Source organism: Leucoraja erinacea, chromosome 5, assembly GCF_028641065.1.
Source record: "Leucoraja erinacea ecotype New England chromosome 5, Leri_hhj_1, whole genome shotgun sequence".
NCBI classification, from domain to species: Eukaryota; Metazoa; Chordata; class Chondrichthyes; order Rajiformes; family Rajidae; genus Leucoraja; species Leucoraja erinaceus.
The window spans coordinates 22,147,470-22,174,112 of record NC_073381.1 but is presented as its reverse complement, the minus strand read 5'-3'; the positions used below and the strand labels follow the sequence as shown (position 1 = coordinate 22,174,112).

General features: G+C 42.5%; 1 protein-coding gene across 1 annotated transcript in view; it reads left to right on the top strand.

Moving 5' to 3' along the window:
* Positions 1-26,643, top strand: part of lrrc1 (leucine rich repeat containing 1) — a 126,294-nt gene that overhangs the window by 94,878 nt on the left and 4,773 nt on the right. The window contains exons 8-12 of the mRNA XM_055635229.1: positions 1,926-2,070; positions 7,578-7,696; positions 9,031-9,114; positions 18,264-18,379; positions 20,022-20,194. Of these exons, the coding sequence (XP_055491204.1) occupies positions 1,926-2,070; positions 7,578-7,696; positions 9,031-9,114; positions 18,264-18,379; positions 20,022-20,194 (637 nt within the window). The remainder of the gene's footprint in view (positions 1-1,925; positions 2,071-7,577; positions 7,697-9,030; positions 9,115-18,263; positions 18,380-20,021; positions 20,195-26,643) is intronic.

Below are 26,643 nucleotides of genomic sequence, written 5' to 3'. Positions count from 1 at the left end.
TTAAGCCTTAATAATGTTTGCCCATTGGAAGCATCTTGCTCTTCGTATTTATTTTTTTTCTGCCCTACGGATTGTTCCTCAGCTGTATCTCAGCTAATTATGTTTAATCTTGGCCCTTGGGGTTTTAAATGCTGTTTATCTACACTCTTCATTAGCCATCTATACTTCCACTTGAAAAACTGGTTCTTTTGCAATGTTTTTTGGCATTAAGACACAGTTTTCAACTGTGTCGAGAGTATTTAATAGTCATATGTGTTGACAAAGGAACACTGAAATTCTTCGATGTCAAGCAGTCACGACCAAAGTAAAACAAACTGCAACTGTGGGAAATCTGAAATTAAACGTCATTGCTGGAAACAATCAGCAGATCAGGGAGCATCAGTGGAAGAAGAAATGTATGGGCCTGTCCCACTTATGCGACTTTTTCAGTGACTGCCAGCACCCGTCATAAGTCGTTGCAGGTCGCCGAAAATTTTCAACATGTTGAAAGTCCAGCGGAGACCAGAAAGATGCTACGACTCTTTGGGCGACTGAGGAGGCGACTCACGACCATACAGGCGACACCCTGGCGACATGTCGCGGGGTGAAGTCTGTATGGTCGAGAGTAGTCGCCCAAAGAGTCGCTCCTTGTTCTGGTCGCTGCTGAATTTTCAACATGTTGACATTTTTGGCGACCTGCTGCGACTATGACGGGTGCCTGCAAGTCGCCGAAAAAAATTGCGTAAGTGGGACAGGCCCATAACTGTTTCAGGGCAGGATCCTTCATCTGAATGTTTTTGCCTCAGTTTGGATGAAGGTTCCTGTCATTTTTTGTAAGTCGTCAAAAATACACAATAAATGAGTGCAGCTAATATTTGTATTCTTTTGTATAACTTTTTGGATATCAGTGTTGTTGAATAAATGCACAGCTGATCTGTTGGGTGATGCTGCTTTAAATTTTAAATTGAAAGTTTTCATAAATTTTCTCTGGAATGTCAGAGATTGAGGGGAGACTGATATATACAATTATGAGAGGGTATAGATTGGGCAGATAGAACCTTTTTCCCCAGGGTCGAAAGGCCCAACATTAGAGGGCATAGCTATAAGGCGAGAGGGGGGAAGTTTAATAAAGATTTTAAACACTGCAAATTTTATACACAGTAGTGGGTGCCTGGAATGCATTGCCAGAGGTGTTGGTGGCAGATACAATAGTGCTATTTAAAGGCTTTTAGATAGGTACATGGAAATGCAAGGAATTTGGAATCAAGGATTTGGATCTAGTACAAACAGATTAAATCATTTTAACATGTTTTGCACACACCTTGTGGGGCCGAAGACTCTGTTCCTGTGCTGCACAGCTCCGTGTTCAAAATGTGCATTTAGAAGTATACTTACATACCTGATGAAAATATGTCAAATTACGAGAGACATTTATGGGGTAAACGAGTGAAATTATTTTTCCCATGGTAGTGGTGTCATGAACAAGGTTTAACATGAGGGGATGTTGTTTTATGGATAAAGTGGAGCATGCTGCCAGAGGACATGGGGTAATCACATACAATCCATACATTTAAGAGGCGTTTAGACACTTAAATAGGAAGGCAAAGAAGAATACGGACCTAAAGAAGACAAATGGGATTCATGGAAATGGGCTATATAGTTGTGGCAGGCTGTGGTCTCTGTACTGTCAAACTCTGACTCATGGTAATATAAACACAAAGTAATTGAGAAGTACTAATCTTTTAATGTTTCACGTCTCATTCGCCCAAAGATTTTGTTGACAAGATTATTAAGTACTCAATTTCACTGCAGGATAGTTAACCACCAATGGAAACGCATGTGGTTGGTCTTTGTTATTGGAATCGGCAGGAGAAGTTGCCCTTTGTGGCAGAGTTTGTAAATGTTTCATGTATGGGTGTGTTCTGTTTTCTTTCTTGTTAAAACAGGAAATTGGAAACCTGAAGAACTTGGTGTGTTTAGATGTGTCAGAAAACAAACTGGAGAAACTCCCTGAAGAGATCAGTGGACTTGATTTGCTCTCCGATCTGTTTGTCTCACAGAATCAATTGGAAGTTATGCCAGATGGCACTGGTATGTTTACTTTGATGAAACTGGTGTGGTATGCATGCAAACTGTTTGCTTTGCTTTTTCCAAGGTAATTTCCTCATTAGCTCTAAGGAGGAAATAAGTTGCGGAATATTTTAATCTCCACGTTCCTTACTTGGGTAACTTGAGCATTTAAATAAGGGCTGTTTTTTGAAAATATATATATTAATAATGCAGCAATAAAACTAGAAAAGACAGAAATATTGAATAGGTACATGGATAGAAAAGGTTTAGTAGGATATATAGACCAAATACATGTTTATTATTCTCTCCATGTTTGCTATCTGTGCTTTCAGTGTAATATGGCACAAAGTTTCCAGCATCCCCAGTAATTTCTATTGCCTTTAGAAATCTTCTTCTCTCTTCCCCTTCCTCCTGTTGCAGAGGTGAAACTCTAGCCTTTGTGAGGGGCGATGCAGATGATCTGTGTGAAATGTCCGTCAGCATGTTGAGCTGTTTGTCAGTCACACTGCAGGCACGAGGATCCAAGCGGTCAGCCTTTCTGTCGCAAAATTCCCTTCTTGCTAAAGCACACTGAGGAAAAGCACAGTCAATAGACAATAGACAATAGGTGCAGGATTAGGCCATTCGGCCATTCGAGCCCTCACTGCCATTCAATGTGATCATGGCTGATCATCCACAATCAGTACCTCGTTCCTACCTTCTCCCCATATCCCCTGACTCCGCTATCTTTAAGTGCCCTATTTAGCTCTCTCTTGAAAGTATCCAGAGAACCGGTCTCCACCGCCCTCTGAGTCTCACATTGATCAAGCTTTTTAAAATTTGAAAGATGCAGACATCAAAATGCCATGTACCCTAATAAGCTTTGTCTCTGATTGTTTTTAAGAGGAGAGAACTCCTGGCTAATGAATACAGACACCTCGCTTTTTACCTGCTTGATTTACGCATTTTTAGAATAACATGCTTATCTAATTAATTCAGAATTTTATTTACGCGCTCCTATTTCCGAAATGCTTAAATTTATGCCTGATACCAACTGGCCGCATAGTGGTATGTGAGACCTGGCATATGTTTGCTTTGTGTGTCATTTCATTTACAAGCTGCTTATCAAGCGCGTGACCCCGCATAAAACAAATGGATCCTGTACTTGGTTGGGTGACTTGTACTGTGAACCTCTCGGACAGCTCTAGCTATACTTAGTAGTCCAATCCTGGATACTGATAATATGCTTCTAAAGATAGTTGTATCATGTATGGGGATAAATACTTTGCCCCTTCTTTATGAATATATCACCCTCCAGGCCCATCCACACCCCATCTTTGAATGTGATACCTTCACATAGTGACATTAAAATGGCCCCTCCACTAAGCTACATAAGTAAACAGTGATTTAACTTGCTTGATAACTGAGCCACACTTGAGTGGCATCCACTTAAGTTGGGCCCATGTGAGGAATCCTGCCTCTCTGCCCTTGTCTCTTAGTTTCGTTTAGAGATACAGAGATACACATTGACCCACCGATTCCAAGATCAAGATCAAGAGATCAAGAGAGTTTATTGTCAAGTGTCCCTGATAGAACAATTAAATTCTTGTTATGCTTCAGCACACAGAACATAGTAGGCATTGACTACAAAACAGATCAGTGTGTCCATATAACATTATATAAATATATACACACAAGAATAAATAAACTGATAAAGTGAAAATAACAGATAATCGGCTAATAATGTTCAGAGTTTTGTCCGAGCCAAGTTTAATAGCCTGATGGCTGTGGGGAAGTAGCTATTCCTGAACCTGGTTGTTGCAGTCTTCAGGCTCCTGTACCTTCTGCCTGAAGGTAGCAGGGAGATGAGTGTGTGGCCAGGATGGTGTGTGTCCTTGATGATACTGCCAGCCTTTTTTGAGGCAGCGACTGTGATAAATCCCCTCGATGGAAGGGAGGTCAGAGCTGATGATGGACTGGGCAGTGTTTAATACTTTTTGTAGTCTTTTCCTCTCCAGGGCACTCAAGTTGCCGAACTAAGCCACGATGCAACCGGTCAGCATGCTCTCTACTGTGCACCTGAGGAAGTTAGAGGGAGTCCTCCTTGACAAACTGACTCTCCGTAATCTTCTCAGGAAGTAGAGGCGCTGATGTGCTTTCTTAATAATTGCATCAGTGTTCTCGGACCAGGAAAGATCTTCAGAGATGTGCACGGCCAGGAATTTGAAGCTCTTGACCCTTTCAACCATCGACCCGTTGATATAAACGGGACTGTGGGTCCCCATCCTACTCCTTCCAAAGGCCACAATCAGTTCCTTGGTTTTGCTGGTGTTGAGGGCCAGGTTATTGTGCTGCGCAGGCATGAGTATAGAGTGAGTACAACAGGGGGCTGAGCACGCAGCCTTGAGGTGCTCCCGTGCTGATTGTTATCGAGTCTGACAAATTTCCACCAATACGAACAGACTGTGGTCTGTGAATGAGGAAGTCGAGGATCCAATTGCAGAGGGATGCGCAGAGACCCAGTTCTGCGAGTTTGGTCCACAAAAATGCTGGAGAAACTCAGCGGGTGCAGCAGCATCTATGGAGCGAAGGAAATAGGCAACGTTTCGGGCCGAAACCTTTCTTCAGACTGAGTCTGGTCACCAGCTTGGTGGTGATGATTGTATTAAATGCCGAGCTGTATTCAATGAATAACAGCCTGACATAGAAACATAGAAATTAGGTGCAGGAGTAGGCCATTCGGCCCTTCGAGCCTGCACCGCCATTCAATATGATCATGGCTGATCATCCAACTCAGTATCCCGTACCTGCCTTCTCTCCATACCCCCTGATCCCCTTGGCCACAAGGGCCACATCTAACTCCCTCTTAAATAAAGCCAATGAACTGGCCTCAACTACCCTCTGTGGCAGAGTTCCAGAGATTCACCACTCTCATATGAGTTTTGTTGTCCAAGTGGTCCAGAGTGGAGCGGAGGGCCAGCGAGATTGCATCCACCGTTGATCTGTTGTGGCGGTAAGCAAACTGCAGTGGGTCCAGGTTTTTGTCCAGGTTGGAGTTGATTTGCGCCATGATCAACCTCTCAAAGCACTTCATCACCACAGGCGTTAGTGCCACTGGTCGATAGTCATTGAGGCACGTCACCTTACTCTTCTTGGGCACCGGTATAATTGATGCCCTTTTGAAGGAGGTGGGAACCTCAGACCTCAGAAGTGAAAGGTTGAAAATGTCCGTACAAACTTCAGCCAGTTGGTCCGCACAGGTATTTAGAACACGACCAGGTATACTATCAGGTCCAGGCGCTTTTCAAGGGTTCACCCCTCTGAAGGATTTCCTGACGTCGGCCTCTGTGACTGTGACTGAAATACCATCACAGCGAATGAGCACATCGGTGTTTTCCCTATCAATGCGTAAAACGCATTGAGCTCATCAGGGAGTGATGTTTCGCCGACATCCCAGCTGCCTCTTGATTTCGCCTTGTAGGAGGTGATTGCATTCAGGCCCCGCCACAGCTGCCGAACATCTGTCTCATCCTCCAGTTTGGAGCAGAACTCCATTTTAGCCTTCTTAATGTCCTTACCAAGGTCGTACCTGGACTTCTTGTAGACCACTGTATCATCAGACATGAATGCCCGGTGTCTGGTCTTCAGAAGAGTGCGGATCTCAAAGTTCATCCAAGGTTTCTGATTGGGAAACACTCGGAAGGTTTTGATGGGGATGCAGTCCTCCACACATTTCTTAATGAAATCTGTAACGACTGTGGCGTATTCGTTCAAGTCCGTTGCCACCGAGTCCTTGAACATTGCCCAGTCTACAGACTCCAAACAGCCCTGTAGTTGTTCCTCTGCCCCACCCCCCCCTCCCAGCTCTGTACTGTCCTCACCTCTGGGGGTGCGCTCTTTAATTGCTGCCGATAGGCAAGAAAAAGCAGCACCTTGGTAACCAGTGATGCCTATACACGAATAGTATCCCACACAATAGGGACAATTAACAATTTTTTACCAAAACCAAATATTCTACAAACCTGTTCAAGAAGGAACTGCAGATGCTGGAAAATCGAAGGTACACACAAAAGCTGCATAAACTGAGCGGGTGCAGCAGCATCTATGGAGCGAAGGAAATACGTAACGTTTCGGGCCGAAACCCTTCTTCAGACTGATAGGGGATGGCGGGAGAAGGAAGGAAAAAGGAGGAGGAAGAGCTCGAGGGCTGGGGGATGGGAGGAGACAGCAAGGGCTAGGGAGAATTCAATGTTGAAGCCCGCAGGCTGCAGGCTCCCCAAGCGGAATACGAGGTGCTGTTCCTCCAATTTCCGGTGTTGCTCACTCTGGCCATGAAGGAGACCCAGGTTAGAGAGGTCGGATTCGGAATGGGAGGGGGAGTTGAAGTGCTGAGCCACCAGGAGGTCAGGTAGGTTCTTGCGGACCGAGCGGAGGTGTCCGGCGAAACGATAGCCCAACATCCGCTGAAAATCTACAAACCTGTATGTCTTTGGAAAGTGGGGTGAAACCAGAGCACCTGGAAAAAACCCACAAAGTCACAGGGAGAACATCCAAATTCTGTACAGACAGCACCCGTTGTCTGGATCGACCCCCGGTCTCTGGTACTACAGACTTTCTCCAGACTTTCCTTCAAACTTGAACATATGAGCTGATTTTTTTTAATGTTGCCAGAGTCTCTTGAGTTTAGTTCAGAGATGCAGCAAAAACAGACCTTTTGGCCCACCAAGTCCATCGATCACTCATTCACACACTAGTCCTATCTTGTCCCCGTTTCTCATCCACTCCTTACTAGGGGCAATTTACAGAGGCCATTTAAACTACAAATCCCACGTCTTTGGGATGTGGGAGGAAACTGAAGCACCTGGAGGAACATGAAAACTCCTCACAGACAGCACCCGTAGTCAGAATCAAGCCTGGGTCTCTGGCTCTGGAAGGCAGAAACTCATGCTGTCTTCTGTTTCTGCTTACTTTGGGTGCTGGGAGTCTTTGTTGCTGCTCTGTAAGCTACCCAGACATGTCAAGTGTTTCCAGCAACCCTGTTTTTACATAAGCAGTCAACTCACAGAAGAGCAATGAGTTAAAGGAATGCTGCTTTCACCCAGATGGTGGTTGGAATCTGGAATGAGCTGCCCGAGGGGCTGGTTGTGGCAGAGATTCCCACAGCGTTTAAGCAGCAGTGTGACATGTTATTTTTTAAATCAAGTGGAGACTCAGATGCTTGCTGCTATTAAAATAGATGGAAACTCAAGATAAGTTTGTTAACTATATCAGTAGTTGACCACTACTAATGAAAAATGTAACATTGGTTGCACAATAATTACATCCAAATTAAAATCCCTGTTAAGTTTCACTTTAACGCTGCAATATGTCATCAGAGCAGATAAATATTTATGTTATTTAGTAGGAGCCTGTCCTTTTTGACCCTATCTCATTTATGTAAATCTTTTCTCAGTGCCTTTTCTGAGAACTAAAGTTATAAAATAACTCGGATGCAAATAACTGCTTTCTGAATTGACCATTTTCCTCCCTCTCCTTTCCACTTCCTGCAGGAAAGCTAAAGCACCTTTCTATCCTCAAACTTGATCAAAATCGTTTAGTTCACTTGACCAACACTATTGGAGAATGTGAAAATCTTACAGAGCTCGTCCTCACTGAAAATAAGCTGGAGGTTAGTGCGTCCATTTTATAATTTCCACTGTTAATAATTTCACGTTGATGAATAATTTCAAGTTGTTGACTCCACGCTGTTAGTAAGTGTTGAACAACTGTCTGTGTGTTTAGTTTAGAGATAAAGCGTGAAAACTGTCCCTTAGGCCCACCGAGTCTGCGCCGACCAGTGACTACCTGTACACTAACACTATCCTACACAATAAGGACAATTTAGAAAACCCAATTAACCTACACACCTTCACGTCTTTGGAATGTGGGAAGAAAGCATGTGTACTTGAGTGGTGAAACCTGTGGGAAGTTGATGTGAAATTGGGAAGAATAAAATAGGATCAGTGTAGGATTAATGCAAATGGGCCATTGATGATTGGTGCAAACTCAATGACTGAAGAGTCTGTTTACATGCCGTTTGATTTTGACTTTGTTCTTTACTTTGCTTCTGCTTATTTAAGGAAAGCGCTGGTATAGTTATCAGCAATATATATCAGCAATAGCTCTTTTCCTCTTAATCTCAGTTTTGAGTAAAGATGCTTGAACTTGAACTCTACAATCATTCAGTCTCTGTTCATTCAGGTGTGTGTGTGTGTGTGTGTGTGTGTGTGTGTGTGTGTGTGTGTGTGTGTGTGTGTGTGTGTGTGTGTGTGTGTGTGTGTGTGTGTGTGTGTGTGTGTGTGTGAATCACACTGCTGAGCACTTGGGGGTGTATTAGATTCAAGAACAATGAAGTGGGACTGTTTCTCACTGGTGAGTTGAACAGTTTTCATACCACTCCTTTAAATTATATGTCTAACACAAATGATTTAAATGGGTGGTATGAAAACTGATCAACACACCATGTTTTTCCCAGAACTGCACCAGTAATTTGGATTCCAATTTTACATTTGATCTCCCCAACACTTGTGCAGAATGTTATTTGACATGCAGTCTTATCTTTTCAACAGCATTTAAACGGCATTATGACTTGTTTATTGTACAAACCAAGCAGAGGTTTGTTGCTTAAACTTTCAATCATTTCTGCTTGGATGTTGGGGGAGTTGTGAAGTTAATTAACCTCATGATCCACAATTTGTTTGAAGCAAATATTTGGTTTAGTCTTGATTTGAGCTCTTGGTATTTCATTAAGAATGAGCTGCGTGTAGAATAATTATTCCCAAGCTGTTGAGGGCATCAAAATAACTGCAATGAAAATGAGGATTTGTATGTAAGAACATACGAATTGGAAACCATAATGAAAAGCAGTAGAACTTGGGCAAAAAATGTATTTTAATATTTGAACAATATCATGAACAGTGGACTGTTTAGCCTCATTATGTAATCACTATCATTTTATTTCAGGGTTTGCCGAGAAGCATTGGAAAGTTGCGGAAGTTGACTAATTTTAATGTGGACAGAAATAGGTTGATTTCAATTCCCAAAGAGGTAGGGTTATAAAAAATCCTTGTTTTAAATGGGTAAAACTGGTATTTAAAAATCAGTGCTTTCTGAAGTTGCAGGTGATGTTTTCTTTAAATGTGTGATTGCAGTAAAAAATGAATATAAAAATGTCTTTTGGATTATGAAAAGGGGTAAAACTGGTATTTAAAAATAGTGCTTTCTAGTTGCAGGTGATGTTTTCTTTAAATGTGTGATTGCAGCAAAAAATGAATAGAATTGAAATGTCTTTTGGATGCCCTATGATGAAAGGTGAGATTTGTAGTATTCTAGCGGTTGAGAAAAATTGAACTTTCAGAATGGGTGCCTCTTGAGAACTGAATTTTCTAGGCCTTTGCCAAGTTACCTTTGACAAACATTGAATATCAAAGATGAAATGAAACCGTGTCATTTATTTCAAAATGGTTTTGTTAAACCTTTGTTGTTGAAATTATTACAAATTCATTGGAAGCATTGCTATTTTAAGATGTAAATTAGTCAGGATCAAAGTATACTTCAAAGTATTTCAGTGGTTCTAATGTGATTCAAATGAATAAATGTATAATGTGCTGTAAATCGTGCAAGATTTGCAGGTATCTTCATCAGGCCTTTGTCACATAAACAATATTACACTGGTGCTGAAGGCAGTTTTTGTTTAAGGAGGAGGAAGGAATAAATAGTTTTCCTCATCACTTGGGTTTAAATATGTTCAGTTGTTAAATGTTGTGACATCTATCTGAGTACCTCATGGCTCACTTTGATTGTTTCAATGCAAAGTGTTATTTATGTACTGGCAATTGTCAAAAAGGACCCATGACTTCCGTTCTTTCCCATGATCTTTGCTCTTTCCCATCTCCCCTTTCTCCTCTTTTGCAAGATTAATGAAGGCATCACTTCTGCATATGATCTGAAACCAGAACAGTTTAGAGTCGCTGCCTGTGATACTGTGCTGAACGCTCTCAACTCAACAGTGCAGTGCATAATACTTTTTGGTTTAACTGCAATGCAGTCGCGCCTTAAAACGTGTCGTGTTTTATTATTTTCTGGAGAGCATTGTACTTCAGATAAAATGGACTTAATTCAATTCAGGATATTGATTGGGGCCCAACTCACTGTCATTAATGTTGAAGTAAATATCACACACATATAATCAAACACACAAATTATTCCAGTTTTTATGTTAACAACGCATTGAAATTGATCATATCTTCTGATAAAAACGAGTATTTCATGTCACAAAACAAGTAATGCCAAATAATTCAGAAACTTGATTGCATCTCATTGTCAGCAATTTATGTCACACAGATCCTTCCTAAACATTTTAATTTCCCTTCAGAATTATCATTTTATGCATTTGACAAATTTGTATCTTTAAAAAAAAAGCTAATTTGGAATCCAGTGAAGTTTCTTTTGAGTCCATTGTTTCTACTTGCAGGTGAATCAATTTGTTTTGTTAATTATTATCAGCAATATCTTATTGAAATTGCATTTGGAAAGTTTGGTCTAATGACGTGAAAGCTTAATCTTTTTTGCGTTTTTGCTTCCTGTAAACTTGTTGCTGCTTGGGAAATGAGCAGAGTAAAAATGTAAACCAGTGAGTACGTGAGTCTCTTGGTGGCTGTACACCATCGTGAAATGCTGACCTTTATTTGCTTTGAGCTTGCTGGCTTGGTGTAGTGCTTCCACAGACTGTTTGCAGCTTTGATGTATTGACTAAACCAACTGCTTGGGACGGCATGAGCATGCAAAACACACACTGTGGCTTTGAACAATTGTGGTCTGATTTAAGATGCAAATAGGCTGTAAATGTGTAAGGTGCTTAACTTCAAAGAGCTATGTACTATTTTTGTGACGAAGTTGCAGCAGTAGAACACTGGAGATAATTATTACAAAGGCAATGAACAGTGTCGTGCAGTTGCAAATTTTTTGTGAATATTCTGATTTTATAATTTAATAATAATTTTCCCATTGACTGTTCATGTGTATTGTATGCTGGGGGATAAATACTAAATTGCTCTTATGACCATTTAGAATTTGGAATGAAATTGTGGGGGAAGAAGTGGTGATAATGGTGCAGTAAAAATTAAAATTTGTGAATGGTGAATTATTCCTCTGGTTTGAAGTCTGCTGAATAGTCTGGTTCAATTTGCATGTATGGAGCCTTTAAACTTGTTCGAGCTTTTGCAACCCACTTCATAAAATATATGCAACTAAGATATATTGATTACCTAAGTAATTTATTAGATTAAGTCAAATAAAGCCATGTGTGGTATGATATTGTAAGATATCTCCTAATTTTTACCCCATGCTCTTGATTTTTCCTAACCCTGTGGTTTAAAATAAAATAATTGCTATCTTTATGAATGCGTTTGTACATGGCTGCATGCACATGTGGTTGACTGTGGTAAATGGTTGGCTGTGATAAGATGATAATCTTGCAGTTCTAATCAAGCTAAACTGAACAGTTTTACTCAATGTATATTTTATCTCTTTCTGTAACCTTCCTGACTTCATTGTATCTGTAGTGAAGTATTAGCATGTGATATTGTACAAGCTGCTTCCTATCTTTGGTACTGCAGTGCAACTTGCTTGCACTTTCTTTTGAGGTCAGTTTATATCGTGGATTCTAATCTATCGTCCGTCCACATGTGATCTGCACGTCTTGTGTCGTTACAAGGCATCAGCTGTGTTACTGATAGCCGATTACTTCTTTGCCTTGAGTCAGACATCGGAGAAAGTATTGGCAGGCAGGATTCAATGCAAGCAGCCTGCACATAACTGCTGCACATTACTTGAGGAGATGGTGGAGGCAGGTACATTCCCTATTTAGAGACATAGTCATATACTGCATGGAAACAGGACCTCAGCCCAACTCATTCATGCTGACCAAGTTGCCTACCTGAGCTAGCCCCATTTGTCTGTATTTGGCCCATATCCTTCCAAATCTTTCCTATCCATGTAATTTTTCCGGATGCCTTCTAAAAGCCCAAGTTTCACTTGCCTCTACAATCTCCTCTGGCAGCTCCCTCTGTGTGGAAAAATCAGAGATGCTGACTGATGCAGAAGTCCACGGTGCTGGTTAGATCGCAACAAAAGCTTTTATTTGTTACATGTGACAATAAACTAAACTAAACTAGTTACATTCTTGGACAGGTCAGGGTTCCCTATGCTGGATGCAGGAGAAGGTGAGAGGTACAGCCTTAACCAACCTATGGTAATCTATTCTGCTGTGCGATGCGCTCTCATGAAGCATTGTCAGACTCTCCATGTGTTAAAGTCAACATGTAAATGCAATTTGTTAGTCAATCCATTATTTTGCTTTGTAACTATTTTTGCAACCATTAGAGAGAAAAATACATTTAATTTTATCGTTATGTTTTTAGCACAACCTTGAACTAGCTACTATATTGAAAGTCACACTTTAATCATAATTTTGTGATAAATTCCATGCTAAACATTACATGTAGGCATTTAATTTAGTTGAGAGATACAGTGTGGAAACTGGCCCTTTGGTCCAATGAGTGCGCGCTGACTAGTGATCACCCGTTCACACTAGATCTATCCTGCACCCTAGGGACAATTTACAGAAGCCAATTAACCTACAAACCTGCACGTCTTTGTAATGTGGGAGGAAACTGGAGCACCCAGAGGAAACCATTTGTAGCAATACGAATGGTAACATATTGGTATAATATGGAAAATATTTTGTCACAAATGGAATGCCACAAGGACTGTAGGAATTGTCACAAGGACTGGAGGACTTGAGTTATAAGGAGAGGATGGATAGGCTGTGGCTTTTTTTCTCTGGGTCTTCATAGGCCGAGGGATGACTTTATAGAGATTTATAAAATCATGAGGTGCGCCAGAGAGCAGCACGATAGTAGTTGCAGCCTTACAGCGCCAGAGTACCGGGTTCGATCCTAACCTCAGGTGCTGCCTGAATGGAGTTTGTACGTTCTCCGTGTGACCGCGTGGGTTTTCTCCCGCATTCCAAAGACGTATAGGTCAATTGGCATCTGTAAATTGATTCCTACTGTGCAGGATAGTATTGGGTCAAACACGTGATCGTTGGTCGGCATGGTCTTGGTGGGCCGAAGGGCCCGTTTCCACGCTGCATCTCTCTAAAATATATAAGGTGGATGGTCATAACCTTTTTCCCAAGGTAAGGGGAGCTAAAAGTAGAGAGCATAGATTTAAGATGAGAGGTGTAGGAAGAAACTGCAGATGCTGTTTTAAACCGAAGATAGACGCAAAAAGCTGGAGTAACTCAGCGGGACAGGCAGAGATAGATAGATTCTTGATTCGTACGGATGTCAGTGGTTATGGGCAGAAGGCAGGAGAATATTTTGTCACAGTTGTGAGTCTGTGGAATACTCTTTCAGAGGGCAGTGGTGGCCGGCTCTCTGGATACTTTCAAGAGAGAGCTGGATAGGGCTCTTAAAGACAGAGGAGGATCCCAAGGGCTGAGGGAGAGATAGGAAGGGGAGGAGACAGCAAGGGCTAACAAAATTGGGAGAATTCAATGTTCATGCCCCCAGGATGCAGACTCCCCAAGTGGAATATGAGGTGCTGTTCCTCCAATTTCCGGTGGTGCTCGCTCTGGCCATGGAGGAGACCCAGGACAGAGAGGTCGGATACGGAATAGGAGGGGGAGTTGAAGTGCTGAGCCACCGGGAGGTCAGGTTGGTTTATGCGGATTGAGCGGAGGTGTTCGGTGAAACGATCGCCAAACCTCCGCTTGGTCTCACTGATGTAGATCAGCTGACATCTAGGGCAGCGAATGCAATAGATGAGGTTGGAGGAGATGCAGGTGAACCTCTGTCCACCTGGAACGACTGCTTGGGTCCTTGAACGGAGTCGAGGGGGGAGGTAAAGCGACAAGTGAAGCATCTCTTGCGGTTGCAAGGGAAAGTGCCCGGGGAGGGGGTGGTACGGGAGGGAAGGGATGAATGGACAAGGGAGTTATGGAGAGAGCGGTCTTTGCGGAAGGCAGACATGGAGGGAGATGGGAAGATGTGGCGAGTGGTGGGGTCACGTTGGAGGTGGCAAAACTGACGGAGGATTACTTGTTGTATGTGACGGCTAGTGGGGTGAAAGGTGAGGACTAGGGGGACTCTGCCCTTGTTGTGAGTGGGGGGATGGGGAGAGAGAGCAGTTTTGCGGGGTATGGAAGAGACCCTGGTGCGAGCCTCATCTATGGTGGAGGAGGGGAACCCCTGTTCCCTGAAGAATGAGAACATTTCAGATGCCCTGGTGTGGAACGCCTCATCCTGGGAGCAGATGCGGCGTAGACGGAGGAATTGGGAGTAGGTGATGGAGTCCTTACAGGAAGCATGGTGGGAAGAAGTGTTAATTTTATAGTTAGTTTTTTAATTAATTTTAAGATAATGAGATCAAAAGGCCATGTTTGAAATGGCACTCATGCCAATAGTAGCATGGATCTGCTGCTTGGTGCTACTAAGAATACTTTGTTTATTTTATTGTTAGATGTACTGATACACAGTTAAAATATTTTTGTTGCATGCTGTCCCATCAACGAAAAGATGACGTACAGTATGATTACAGTCAAACTGTCTGCAGTATACAGATTGAGGATAAAGGAAATTACATTTAGTGCAAGATAAAGTCCAAGAAAATCCATTAAAGATAGTTGAAAGGTCTCCAATGAGGTAGATGGGAGGTTAGGACCGCGCTCTAGCTGGTGAGAGAACGGTTCAGTTGCCTGATAACAGCTGGAAAGATACTTGAGGGAATATGTAAAGATGCATTTCAGAAAGAGCCAGACAGAAGGGGGACAAAGGGCCAGCGATCATACGACATGATATAGGATCAACCTAGATAATAAATGTCAGCATGCTGTTCTACGTAATGCTTGAAAGACGGGATTAAATATTTGCGTATTTTCCAGCTGACGGCATCTTTCATAGGTTATGTTTTGTGTGAACATTTTATTTGACTTGGCTTCATGGTCTGTTGTGGGTTTAAGCACTTGTGTGTCTCGCTGACAACACATTATCACTCTCATTGCTGCACGTCATAAGAGGAATGGTTAAGTGCGTAATAATTTTAGCATCAAATTCCTCCAGGACCCCTGGGGATCAAGATGGTTTATTGGATCAGACACAAATACTTGGGTTGCATTAGCAGAACTAGCAATCAATCCTGATTAACAAACCAGATGTTGGAGGAGTGGCATTTCGTTATGATTTATTCTGCAGCCCTCTTGCTCATGAGATTTTATTGCACTGTAACTCACCGTAACTCACGGGACGTGAAAGATGATGATGGTGCCAAGAAGACGCCATGACATCTGGGACCTCAGTGAGTGAGAGGCAAGACCACCCTTAGCTGCTGATATTTAGAGTTCACGGAAAATGTCTGGGAAACGAGCTGTGAAGGAAATAACGCCAATTGGAATGGGATTGGTTTGTGAAAGAAATAATGAGCGATAATGGAAGCTGTAAAAGTGGAAACAATTCCGACCTTCAAAAAACATTTGGACGGATATATGGATTTGAAGAGATTGGAGGGTTATGGCCAAATGCAAGCAAATGGGACAAGCCTAGTACGCCAAGTTGATCAGCATGGACATGTTGAGCCAAAGGTCCTCTTTTTGTGCTGTACATCCCTCTGACCCTTATAGAGGCAGAGATGAATCTAGAGTTATGGAGTTGTACAGCACAGAAAATGTCCCTTTAGCCCACCACATCCATGCTGGTATTTTGTACTCATCTACGCTAATCCCATTGGCCTGCATTAGGCACATACTTAAATGCCTTGCCTATTTAAGCATCTGCTTAAATGCCTCTTAACATAGTGATTGTATCTGATTCCACCACCTCCTCTGCCAGCGTGTTCTGTGTGTGAAAAAAACTAGCCCTTTAAATCTCCCTCCATTGCTTTTGATAATCCTTGCATGGGGAAAATGGTATGACATTCTACCATATCTATGGCTCTCCTAATCTTATGTACTTCTATTGGGTCTCTCCTCTGTCTCCTTTGATACAGGGGAAAACAAACTCAGCACAACCAATCTCTCCTTATAACTAACTCTCTAAGCCAGGCAACATCCTGGTGAACCTCCTCCATTACAATGCAATCACACCCTTCCTATAGTGTGGCGACCAGAACTGCGCGCAGTACTCCAAGTGTCATTGATTGCAAGCAAACAGAAAAAGTTAGTAGAAGTAAGGAAGTGAAAATGGTACATTGAAATGTTTAAACTTCAGCAATTCATTGCATGCAAGAATTAATCAAGGAATGTTTAATACTTGGCACATGGAATGATATTGCATTGTCAATTATCACAACATTGAGTACCTGCATGCACAATTAAATTCCAACTTTAGCTTTCTGTGCCAGCTCATGGTCAATTTTTCAACAAATCTGTTAGGTTCTTAAAAATATTGGAGAATCTGTTTGTGTGTACCCAAAAACAGAATAACATAAATCGACCATTAAATGCAGGAGCTCTGCATTATCTTTTAATTTCTAGAATTTGCTGGCCATTCCGGCAACCCAGATTTGATCCTGACTTCTTTTGTTGTCTGTGTGGAGTTTGCATGTTCTCCTTGTCACCACGTTGGTTCCCTCTGTAGACTCTCCCTCCACATCCCAAAGACTTGCAGGTCATTAGATTAATTTAGAATTTAGATATGCAACGTAGAAATAGCTACTTCGGCCCATTGAATCCGACCACCCTGTACACTAACACTATCCTACACACTAGAGCCAATTTTATCACAGTCAATGAATCCACAAACCTGCATTAGTGTGGGTGGAAATTGGAGCACCCGGAGAATATCCATGCAGTCACTGGAAGACCAAACAAACCTTGTACTTACTGAAGAGTGAAAGGCCTAGATATAGTGCATGCGGAAAGGATGTTTCCAGTAATGGGAGAATCTAGAACCATAGGGTGCAGACCCAGAATAAAAGGACATATGTTCAAAATGGAGATAAGGAGGAATTTCTTTAGCCAGTGAGTGGTGAATCTGTGGAATTCATTGCCACAGATGGTTATGGAGGCCATGGCAATGGGTATTTTTTGGCGGAGATTGATAGGTTCGTGATAAGGAAGGGCATCAAAGGTAATGGGGGGGGGGGGGGGGGGGGGAGGCAGGAGAATGGAGTTGAGAGTGAAAAACAGATCAGCCATGATTGAATGGTGGAGTAGACTCAATGGGCTGAATAGCCTTAAGACTGCTCCTGTCTTATGGTTGAACATGGATGGGCGATGTTTCGGGTTGGGACCCTTCTTCAGATTGATTGTGGTGGGGGATGGGGGAGAGGGTGGGGGGGAAGAAAGGTGCAGGACGAAGCCTGGCACATAATGGGTCGATACAGGTGAGGAGGAATGTGTGACAGGCAAATGGTTGGATAAAGGTCAGAGATGAAAAGACAGAAGGTGAGGGACAAAGGGATTGAAGAGTTGTGAAATGTGAGGCTAGAGAAAGAAATCTACATTGAACAGAAGGGGATGGAGAGGAATAGCTGCAAGTACAGGTGGGGCACAGGTGAGGGAGGGGGCAGTTATATTGAGGAAGGTAGTGAAGTTACCTAAAATTGGAGATTTCAATGCTCATACCATTAGGTTGTAAGCTACCCAAGTGGAATATGAAGTGATGTTCCTCCAGTTACAGAGAAAGGTTGAACAAGTTAGGACTTTATTCTTTGGAGCGCAGAAGGTTAAGGGGGGACTTGATAGAGGTTTTTAAAATGATGAGAGGGATAGACAGAGTTGACGTGGAAAAGCTTTTCCCACTGAGAGTAGGGAAGATTCAAACAAGGGGACATGACTTGAGAATTAAGGGACAGAAGTTTAGGGGTAACATGAGGGGGAACTTCTTTACTCAGAGAGTGGTAGCTGTGTGGAATGAGCTTCCAGTGAAGGTCGTGGAGGCAGGTTCGTTTTTATCATTTAAAAATAAATTGGATAGTTATATGGATGGGAAGGGAATAGAGGGTTATGATCTGAGCGCAGGTATATGGGACTAGGGGAGATTATGTGTTCGGCACGGACTAGAAGGGTTGAGATGGCCTGTTTCCGTGCTGTAATTGTTATATGGTTATATGGTTATATATGATTTGCAAGTGGACTCACTCTGGCAAGGTGTCTTTTCTGGAGGCTTTGCTAACTACTCTGGTTTCAATTGCAGATTGGTGGCTGCTGCAGCCTTACTGTTTTCAGTCTCCGAGACAACAAATTAACACAAATCCCACCAGAAATTTCACAGGCAACTGAGCTTCATGTGCTGGACTTAGCTGGAAACAGGTAAGCATATTTTGGAGGGAAATTGCTAGGTTTTGGTATAATATATTTTCCTAAAAAAACTAGAATGGATGTGGAGAGGATGTATCCACTAGTGGTAGAGTCTGGGACTAGAGGTCATAGCCTCAGAATTAAAGGGCGTTCTTTTTGGATGATGAGGATAAATTTCTTTAGTCAGAGGGTGGTGAATCTGTGGAATTCTTTGCCACAGAAGGCTGTTGAGCGCAAGTCAGTAGATATTTTTAAGGCAGAGATAGATAGATTCATGATTAGTATGGGTATTGGAGGTTATGGGGAGAAGGCAGGAGACTGGTGTTCAGAGGAAGAGATATATCAGCCATGATTGAATGGCTAGGCTAGATGGGTCGAGTAGCCTAATCCTGCTCCTATCACTTATGATCGTATTAGCCAGTTCTTCCCCAAGTCATGTTGTTATCCCAGTCTATGGTGTCAAAACAGATCTCTCCTGGGAGAAGGCTGGCTGAGTGCGCAGCGATAGATTGGCTGCCTCATGGCGCCAGAGACCCGGGTTCGATCCTGACTAGGGACATGCTCCGATTTCCTCCCACATCCAAAAGCGTTGCAGGTGTGGGACCTCAAGCTTCAGGCCCTCCTGCCTGGCAGTAGCAGTAGCAGTGAGAAGAGGGCATGGGTGGATGGTAGGATTTTTGATGATAGTCCATCATGCATGTGCTTTAGATGAGGGCTGCGTCCATCACTTTCTGCAACCTCTTGCATCCGTGTGTGCATGCATTGCCATGCCAGGCCATGATGCAACCATGTTGTTCAAGAAGGAACTGCAGATGCTGGAAGATCGAAGGTACACAAAATTGCTGGAGAAACTCGGCGGGTGCAGCAGCATCTATGGAGCGAAGAAAATAGGCGACGTTTCGGGCCGAACCCCTTTCGGCCCGAAACGTCGCCTATTTCCTTTGCTCCATAGATGCTGCTGCACCAGCCGAGTTTCTCCAGCAATTTTGTGTACCTCATGATGCAACCATACTGTGGCATGCTTTCCAAAGTATATACGTGGAAGATTATTTTGTAACATGCCAAATTTTGTGCCTGTGTTGCGAGATAAAGCATAAAAGAGAAATAATTCTCAATCATATTTGGCTGCAATAGAGCTGTTGGCTCACAGTGCCCGGGACTCAAGTTCACCATTGACCTCTGATGTTATCTGTGTTGTTTTGCATGCTCTCCATCTGGGAGCTGAAATTTCCTTCCACATCCCAGGTTGGTAGATTAATTGGCCACTATTAATTATTCCTAGTGTGTAGGTGTAGGGTAGAATCTGGAGGGTGTTAAAAGAATAAAGATGAATGTGGCATTAATTTAGAGAGAAGATAGACACAACATGCTGGAGTATCTCAGTGGGTCAGGCAGCATCCCTGGAGAAAAGGAATAGGTGATGTTTCGGGTCGAAAACTATCTTCAGACACAAACCTTAGTTTAGAGGAAGTGCGCCAAACGCAGGCAAGAGGGACTAGTTCAGGTAAGCATCTTGGTCGACGTGAACCGAAGGACCTATTTCTGTTCTGTGGTTCCAGTATAAAAGAAAGATATCTTGCGGCTACTATCCCTTTCAACAAGTGTGGTGCCAAGACCTTTAACACAGTTTGCCATTCCTTGCCGTCCATTACAGGTTGACGAACTTGCCATTATCCTTGATCAACTTGAAACTCAAGGCGCTTTGGTTGTCCGAGAACCAGTCGCAGCCGCTGCTAACTTTTCAGACCGAGATCGATTCAGGAACACGGGAGAAGGTTTTGACGTGCGTTTTGCTTCCCCAGCTGCCTCCCGAACATAACAACCACGGTAATGTATTGGTCAAACGTACAACCTTGTAACCAACAAGGATAGACAGTCATAGAGCTTGTTAATAAAACAATTTCAGGGAAATTTCCAAAGATTGATTTGCAGGGAATGGAGGGATATACATTGCCCTCCATAATGTTTGGGACAAAGACCCATCATTTATTTATTTGCCTCTGTACTCCACAATTTAAGGTTTGTAATAGAAAAAAAATCACAGGTGGTTAAAGTGCACGTTGTCAAATTTTATTAAAGGGTATTTTTATACATTTTGGTTTCACCATGTAGAAATGACAGCTGTGTTTATACATAGCCCCCCAATTTCACGCCACCATAATTGTATTGTATTGTATTGTATTCAAATTTATTGTCATTGTTTCAATTAGAGACAACGAAATGAATTTCCCGATACAGTCAGTATCATAAAAATAAATAAATAATAAATATTAAAACATATTTAAAAAAAAAAAAGAAATTAAAAAAAAAGCACAAACACAGAAAGTCCACGACACAACACAGTGGCACCAAGGTGAGGAAGGGTCATATGGCTTCACACGTGTTTGTAATTGCTCAGGTGTGTTTAAATGCCTCCTTAATGCAGGTACAAGAGAGCTCACAGCACCTAGTCTTTCCTCCAGTCTTTGCATCACCTTTGGAAACTTTAATTGCTGTTTATCAACATGAGGACCAAAGTTGTGCCAATGAAAGTCAAAGAAGCCATTATGAGATTGAGAAACAAGAATAAAGCTGTTAGAGACATCAGCCAAACTTTAAGCTTACCAAAATCAACTGTTTGGAACATCATTAAGAAGAAAGAGAGCACTGGTAGCTTACTAATTGCAAAGGGACTGGCAGGCCAAGGAAGACCTCCACAGCTGATGACAGAATAATTCTCTCTATAATAATGAAAAATCCCCAAACACCTTGCCTACAGATCAGAAACACTCTTCAGGAGCCGGGTGTGGATTTGTCAAAAGAGATAGGGGCAGAATTAGGTCATTTGGCTCATCAAGTCTATACTGCCTTTCAATGATGGCTGATCTATCTTTCCCTCCCAACCCTATTCTCCTGCCTTCTCCCCATAACCTCTGACACCCATACTAATCAAGAATCTTATCTATCTCTGCCTTAAATATATCCACTAACTTTGCCGCCACAGCCTTCTGTTGCTACGAATTCCACAGATTCACCATCCTGGTTCCTGAAATTCCTGGAATTCCTCAGATTCACCAGATAACTGATGGATTGAAATGAGGGGAAGGGGTAGGGCAAGAGCTGGGGAGTGATAGGTGGAACAAGGTAAGGAGGGGTTGACTGGCAGATCAGTCAGGTGATGAAGAGAAGGGTGGGGATAGTAACCAAGGCTGGAGATTATTGAAACTTATCGATTCGTGAAAGGCCTGGATAGAGTGGATGTGGAGGGGACGTTTCCACTGGTGGGAGAGTTTAGAACCAGAGGGCACAGCCTCAGAATAAAAGCATGTCTGTTTAGAAAGGAGATGAGGAGGAATTTCTTTAGTCAGAGGGGTGGTGAATCTGTGGAATTCATTGCCACAGATGGCTGTGGAGGCCAAGTCATTGGGTGTTTTTAAAGCAGAGATTGACAGATTCTTGATTAGTAAGAGTGTCAAAGCTCATGAGGAAAAGGCAGGAGAATAGTTTTGAGAGGGGAAGATAGATCAGCCATGGCAGAGTCACTCAATGGGCTGAATGGTCAAATTATGCTCAGATGACTTATGAAATTATAAATAAATTCAGAAGAGTCTAGAGTGTTTTATTGCCATCTGTCCCAGATAGAACAATGACATTCTTACCTGCAGTAGCCCAACAGAATATGTAAACATAGTATACTGTAAACAATGTTATAAATGAGCAACAAATGTTCAGTGCACACACACACACACACACACACACACACACACACACACACACACACACACACACACACACACACACACACACACACACACACACACACACACACACACACACACACCAATAATAGTCTATGTAGTTCAGAGCTTATTTGAGGTTGTAGTTCTGAATATTCTAATGGCTGTAGGGAAGAAGCAGTTCCTGAACTTGGACGTTACAGTTTTCAGGCTCCTCTACCTTCTTCCCGATGGTAGGGGTGAAATGAGTGTGCGGCTAGGGTGGTGTGGATCTCTGATGAGATGCCTTTTAGTGGCAGCGACCTCAGCTGCAAATGCTGGAGTCTGATAAGAAAAGAAGGTAGTGAGTGAAATGTAGAACCAGAGGGCGGGATGGCAGCTGGATGGGAACAACAATGGGGATGGGTGGAAGCTGGGGTTTAGAGATGGGTGGTGAGCAGAAGGAGGAAGTGGAGGACGGATAAGTAACTGGATGACTGGGCAGGGGGAAAGAAAGCTCTGTGTGAGAGGACCTGTGTCGATCGAATGGTGTGCTGGGTGGGAGGGGGACCTGAAATTGAATAATTTGATGTTCATGCCATTAGATTATAGGCCACCCAGGGGGAATATGACATGCTGTTCTTCCAAAATATGGAACAGTCACAGTTCTTGGGTTGACCCTATAAACTGACATGCAGGTCCCTATTTTGTTTTTGGGTGTAGTTTCAAATAAAGATGATGCAATGAAACAAGTAAATCAGCCTCCAGATAAGACAGGAAAATTCTTCTCTCCATATTTTCTTGATGGGATGGATGCCAGTGTTGATTAAACGCTGAAGCTAGAGATGCTGCAGATGCTGGAGACTTGGATCAAGGAACAAAATATTGGAGAGACTCAGTGGGTCAGGAGAGAATGGACAAATAATGTTTCTGGTTTGGACCCTTATTCTGACTGAATTACATGCAATTTTATTAACTGTTTGGCCACAAGTCCATTACTGCTAATTGAGTGGCTATTTGTACCTCTCTAATCCTACCAATTACAAACCTATTCCCCCACAGCTTCTGTAAAGGAAAGATGTGCTTCGTACTTTTCTGTCTAGTCTCAGTTTGATGTAACACCAGTTAATCTCCTATCTGCTTTCCTCCATGTTTTCCTGCTTTCCTCCATTGCTGGAGGGGACATATTTGTAGCATTGAAAAACCGGTCATGATCAGAAACGGACCCCATTATGGCCTAAGCTTGCATTAAGAAAGTCAGACATGAGCAACACACTACTTGATATGTAATACATTCCCTATTTAAACATTGACCACTAACATTGCCCAAAATAATAAATAAAACAGACCTTATTCTCTCCAAATGGCTACTGGACCTGCCAAATATATCTCACAGAACATAGAACACTATAGCACAGGGCCAGGCCCTTCAGCCCACAATCTTAATAATGAACATGATTAGTAGCTGAACTGATCTCGTTTGCCTGCAAGTGGTCCATATTCCTCCATTAGTTGCAAATCCATGTGACTATCTAAAAACTTTTTAGACTGAAGAAGGGTCTCGACCCAAAACGTCACCTATTTCCTTCGCTCCATAGATGCTGCCTCACCCGCTGAGTTTCTCCAGCATTTTTGTCTATCTTTAATGTTACAGGTTTGGGATTTCGGGAGTCAGCTATTAGTTACTTTTGCCAAGATAAATTGATCTCAACAACACTCGCTGTAAATAGCAAGTCTAAGATATCACAGTCACTAACCTGAAATTGAATAAACAAACGTTATTGTTTCTAATGCACTTAATCCCTTTTCCATAGCTCTGATTTCCATGTTAGCTACATGGTTCCCAATCTGTAAATATACGATTCATTGATGTGCCGATCATATTTGTAGACGTGTAAATGAACGTTGTATTAACACTGCACAGCTGTGTGACACAGCCTAACCAATACAGGGAGTACCCACTGATGAATCAACTCTTGCAGACTGAGTTCATATGATGGTTGCGAAGTTTGCTTCATACTTAAGGCAGCGGCAGGAAGAATGAATCTGTTCTCTGGATTGGCCAAAAGAAACTAATATTTCTGAGACATTTAAAATAAATGGCATTTGGGAGATTCAATTAATTTCTATTTTAGAAAGTAAAAACATTTTCACATCTGCATAACACAACATATTTTAAGATTCTTTTGTGCATTGTTCCTTCCATTTTTTGCGTCTAAGGTTCTAATAGGGCACATTTTTCTCTCCATTTGTAATTTTATTTCAAGAACTATTTTTCTTGTGCTTTCCTAAACCTTATTTCATCACAGTGTAAACATATTTATAATTCCTACTCTCTTACTTTTATAAGATTTATTCTATACTTTTCCATGCCCCGATTTCATTCAGACCCGTTTTTAACTTTTCATTTCCTATTCTACTTATCAAGAATTAATATAATTTTTCTTTTTGTATTGTTAAGACCCATAGTGAATTATATAGTCAGGAGTCACATAGAAACATAGAGCCCTTCAGCTCACTGAGTCCGTGCCAACCGCCTACTTTATCCCAATTTTAATTATCTCCAGATGGGATTAATGTAAATGGGTGTTTAGTACGAGGTAATTTCCAACGGCCAATTAATTAGCCTACCACGCTTTGGGATGTGGGGGTGTGGGAGACTCCAGAGCGCTCAAACATGAGTCACGGGAAACGCATTTGGTTATTGGAAGAAATTCCATACAAACGGTGCCCGCGGCAGTGAAGAAAGCGAATGGTATGTTAGCTTTCATAGCAAAAGGATTTGAGTCTAGGAGCAGGGAGGTTCTACTGCAGTTGTACAGGGTCTTGGTGAGACCACACCTGGAGTGTTGCGTACAGTTTTGGTTTCCACATATGAGGAAGGACATTATTGCCGTAGAGGGATTGCAGAGAGGGTTCACCAGACTGATTCCTGGGATGTCAGGACTGTCTTATGCAGAAAGACTGGATGGACTTGGTTTATACTCTCTATAATTTAGGAGATTGAGAGGGGATCTTATAGAAACTTACAACATTCTTAAGGGGTTGGACAGGCTAGATGCAGGAAGATTGTTCCCGATGTTGGGGAAGTCCAGGACAAGGGGTCACAGCTTAAGGATAAGGGGGAAATCCTTTAAAACCGAGATGAGAAGAACTTTTTTCACACAGAGAGTGGTGAGTCTCTGGAACTCTCTGCCGCAGAGGGTAGTCGAGGCCAGTTCATTGGCTATATTTAAGAGGGAGTTAGATGTGGCCCTTGTGGCTAAGGGGATCAGAGGGTATGGAGAGAAGGCAGGTACGGGATACTGAGTTGGATGATCAGCCATGATCATATTGAATGGCGGTGCAGGCTCGAAGGGCCGAATGGCCTACTCCTGCACCTAATTTCTATGTTTCTATGTTAGGTTTGATTGAACCGGGATCACTGGAGCTGGGAGGCAATGGCTCTACTCGTTGCACCACTGCGACGTCCAGTAGTTTCCTCTTTTAATTCCCACCCTCCCTCCGTTCCTTCTTCCATTCCCACTGCCAAGAAAATAGTGTATTTATCTCACTGCTAATGCAGCTAACTGTTTAGTCTGTGGAATTAAGTGCCGCAATTCAAGGGTAATTGGACTTTTTACTTTCAAGATCTTTGCTTTGAAATCTGCCTGCTTATTGAGCAAAATAAATGTAATCTAATGAATTTTAGTTCTGGGGGGAAAAAAAGGGGAAAAAAAGATTTTCAGTGTCATCTTTCTCACTTTCTGTCATTGTGTGAAGCGCTTTGCGGTCAGTGCAAACCTTTGCAACGTGGTCACAGTTGTGATATTTAAGGATGTGAATCAGGAGTGTGGTGATGAGCAGATGGTGGAGCCTCAGCTCTGATACTGTGCTTGGTTTTCTGGGGTCAGAGGTGAACACACTGCATCTTTGTTTAGATGGCACAATGGGCTAAGTGTTCGGCTGGCGACCGGAAGGTAGCCGGTTCGAATCCCGCTTGGAGTGCATACTGTCGTTGTGTCCTTGGGCAAGACACTTCACCCATCTTTGCCTGCGTGTGAATGTGTGTGAATGTGTGTGAGTGATTGGTGGTGGTCGGAGGGGCCGTAGGCGCAGATTAGCAGCCACGCTTCCGTCAATCTGCCCCAGGGCAGCTGTGGCTACAGAAGTAGCTCACCCCACCGAGTGTGACTGAGGAGTGAATGAATAATGCGATGTAAAGCGCCTTGAGTATCTAGAAAGGCGCTATATAAATCCCATCCATTACATCATTATTATTTGTTACTGGCACTAGTGCTGTCATTTAAGCGACTGACTATTACAGCAAACACATAACCATTATGTTAAACCATTTTTAACATAATGGTGAGGAATTGCCAATCATAGAAGATTTAACTCCATTTCTTCTTGATCTGAAGTGGATCATAATATTTTTTTTATAATCTGCTATTACCTGTACGAAATAGCAGAGACAGCAGCAAATCAATTCTGAAAGAGAAATCCAGTCTCACAGTTTCTCTGCCACTTGTTCAAATCATGGCCGATACAGGAAAAACATAGTCCAAACAAGGAACTGCAGATGCTGGATTACATAAAACA